This window comes from Lontra canadensis, unplaced genomic scaffold (assembly GCF_010015895.1).
Source record: "Lontra canadensis isolate GAN:19392208 unplaced genomic scaffold, GSC_riverotter_1.0 scaffold59, whole genome shotgun sequence".
NCBI classification, from domain to species: domain Eukaryota; kingdom Metazoa; phylum Chordata; class Mammalia; order Carnivora; family Mustelidae; genus Lontra; species Lontra canadensis.
In genome coordinates this window covers 869,996-873,019 of record NW_022631053.1, presented here as the reverse complement: position 1 = coordinate 873,019, position 3,024 = coordinate 869,996, and the positions used below count along the sequence as shown (strand labels likewise).

General features: G+C 43.6%; 1 protein-coding gene across 1 annotated transcript in view; it reads left to right on the top strand.

The window, feature by feature from the left end:
* Window positions 1-550: 550 nt before the first annotated feature.
* COPZ1 (COPI coat complex subunit zeta 1) overlaps window positions 551-3,024 on the top strand; it is a 19,875-nt gene continuing 17,401 nt past the window's right edge. The window contains exon 1 of the mRNA XM_032876579.1: window positions 551-629. Coding sequence (XP_032732470.1) covers window positions 612-629 — 18 coding nt within the window. The 5' untranslated portion in view covers window positions 551-611. The remainder of the gene's footprint in view (window positions 630-3,024) is intronic.

Sequence of the window (3,024 nt, the reverse complement as noted above, 5' to 3'; positions counted from 1 at the left end):
CCTGGAGGCCTTGTTTTATCTAGTTAATACGCTGCGCAACTCTTGGCTTTACGCTATGGTTGTGCAGACTTTGTGAGGATAGTGAAGGAATCTCAGCGAGTCGGAGGGAAGAGCTAACAGTGTTTGCCAAAGCGACCTTGGATACCCAGTGCCTAAGGTGGGCTCTTGGAATGAGGATTAGGGTAGGATTCCAACAAGAGCCACAGTGCTGAGGGCTAAAGAGACACAGCGCCCCCTAAAGGGAGTGCGGATTAAAGTTGCTAAATCAGACCAGCGATTTCACGTGTTCTCCTTTCTGCCAATTGAAAATTAATAATCGCTTCCTCTGTTCCCCATGGAAACAACCCCGCCCCACTGACCCTCCCGCCCCATTCAACCGTGAGGTTTTGGCGTTTTATTGAGTGCTTAAACTGACAATCAAGTGCCTGAGCTTTCTGGCTGGACACCTTGCTTCCGCCAGGCAAGTTAGCACACTAACTGGCCAATAGGGAGATAGCTATTACGATATAGCCCAATAATCCTACTTCTGGGCGGGGTCTAATGAGGACGCGGGGCCAATCAGCGGCGGTGTTGCTTTTGCAGCTCCACGTCGGCACCAGCTGCGGGGCAAGATGGAGGCGCTGATTTTGGTAGGAGCTGGAGGGGCAGCCGAGATGCTGCGGTGTCCAGAGGGGCCGGGAGTTGGGGTTCAACCTGACTGGGCGGGGGTAGAAAGGGGAATTCCGGGTGATCCTCGTGGACCGAAGCTTTTGCCAGTCCCTGGAATAAGTGTGTGGCCTAGTATAGAAACTGTAGGAACTAAAGCCTCGGTTTAGAGTAGGAAGCTCTTCCGGGGAGAGGGCAGTATCGGTGGAAAGTTGGAGGGAGCACACGTAGTCCTTAGGATGTGTAGGACCATAGGCTTACTGGAGCGAGGTCCTTTATGTTCCCCCTCATTCTGAGCGTTACGGATGATAGCCTGGTTTGACTTTCTCCAAACCTTCAAACTAGCCCCAAATTCTAAGAATAGACTGCAGGTGTTTGTCATCACAGGGTTCTCCTCATGGTTGTCACAGCTTGACTCTCCTTTGGTAATAACGTTACATTTCTTCCAAAAACGGGTTTCCTTTTACTTTAGTCTTCTGTTAATCCCCCTTGTGTAGTTTTGTCATGGTAAATGTATTCTGTCAAAGTTCTGGAATACCTGATAGAGTTAGCGTGGATTATAGAATATTTTTCCAGACTCCTTATTTTGTTCTTTTTTTTTCCCTCCCCACTAAGACTTTAGGAATTCTTAGTGCAGGATCTGGGATGCTGACTCTTCCTTGGTTATATGAGAATTTTGATGGCCAAAGGGTGTTATAAATTCCTTGCCCATAGGATCCCTTTTGCTTGTTGAAATAAATAAAATACTATTACTCCTTTAGAACTGGACTAGAGGATTTCTCTCTAAAGTGCTCTGTTTTGCAGTTTGGGATATTAGTATTAGCTCCCAATCTCCTTGATTGGGTTGAATTCCAGGCTCTTTCCAAAGACAAGTTTTCTTGTATCTTTTCCTTCAGCTCTAATATATGTGCACATTCAGATTTTCATCAGGTAAAAGAGAATAACAGGTATTGATTTCTTTCAAAATAGCAAAGATAGGAATAACTCCTCATCGTATGGATTGTTCAAGTTGAGGCAGCAAGCTTAAAATCTGAGATTTTTTTTTTAATTTTTAAATTTTTATTTTTTTAAGTAATCTTTACACCCAGTGTGGGGCTAAAACTTGTGACACAGAGATTAAAAGTCACAGTCTCCACCAGCTGAGCCAGCCAGGCACCTCCTAAGTAGGTTTTTTTTTTTTTTTTTTTAAGATTTTATTAATTTATTTGTCAGAGAGAGAGAAAGCACAAACAGGGAGAGTGGCAGGTAGAGGGAGAAGCAGGCTCCTGGCTGAGCAAGGAGCCCAGTGTGGGACTCGATTCCAGGACCCTGGGATCATGACCTGAGCCAAAGGTAAATGGCTAACTGATTGAGCCACCCAGGCATCCCAAGCCCTGAGTAGTTTTTAGTAAGATATTTTCTGTATCAGGCAGTTAGCCAGTATTCTTAACCAGTTAAAAGACACAGATAAATTCCAGGGAGTTGGTTTCTTTGGAAGTTTTTAGAAAAAAAATTTTAAATGCTCCCTACATCTATTTACAAGGTAGCCTGCTTAGAGGTATAGGGCTGAGGGACATGAGACTTGGGGAGCCCTCTTAAGGAATCTGTGTGTAGTGGTGAGTTGAAGGAGGTATATGTGAAAGTCTCACATTTTCTCTTACCTCATTTTTCAGTCTCTGCTTCCTCAGTGAAGTCTGTTTCAATCTGCGTCTTATATCCATTTTGATCTGTACCTAAGATGCCACTTTCACAGATTCTTGCTAAACTGGTCAGATACCCCTGAACTTTGCTTTTAAAACCATACTGATTCTTTGTCATGAGAAATCTATGTAATGGGGTTGGGGGAACCAAATTACAGGGAAAAGGGATTGCTCAGGGAAGCACATGTTAAAACGAGGATTAAATTTTGATTCCTCATCCTTCCAGACTAAGTCTCTTTCATGTTACTATAGGTTTTCTCATCATGGACTTTGTACCTCTTCAGTATGCAGAATTGTACTTTTAAACATCAGTTATATAAAGCTTTTGTTGGGGACAAAGTACTAATAGGTATCAGTATGTTTGCTGGTCTCCAGAGTTCTTATGATATTAAACTAGTATTTTCCTTCCTCTATGTCAGCTCTTTCCAACATTTTTTTTTCTTTTTACAGTTTCATTGTATTTGGGTCTCAGTTAAGAATTTGATATTTCGGGACGCCTGGGTGGCTCAGTTGGTTAAGCAGCTGCCTTCGGCTCAGGTCATGATCCCAGCGTCCTGGGATCGAGTCCCACATCGGGCTCCTTGCTCTGCAGGGAGCCTGCTTCTCCCTCTGCCTCTGCCTGCCATTCTGTCTGCCTGTGCTCGCTCTCTCTCTCTCTCTCATAAATAAATAAAATCTTAAAAAAAAAAAAAAAAGAATT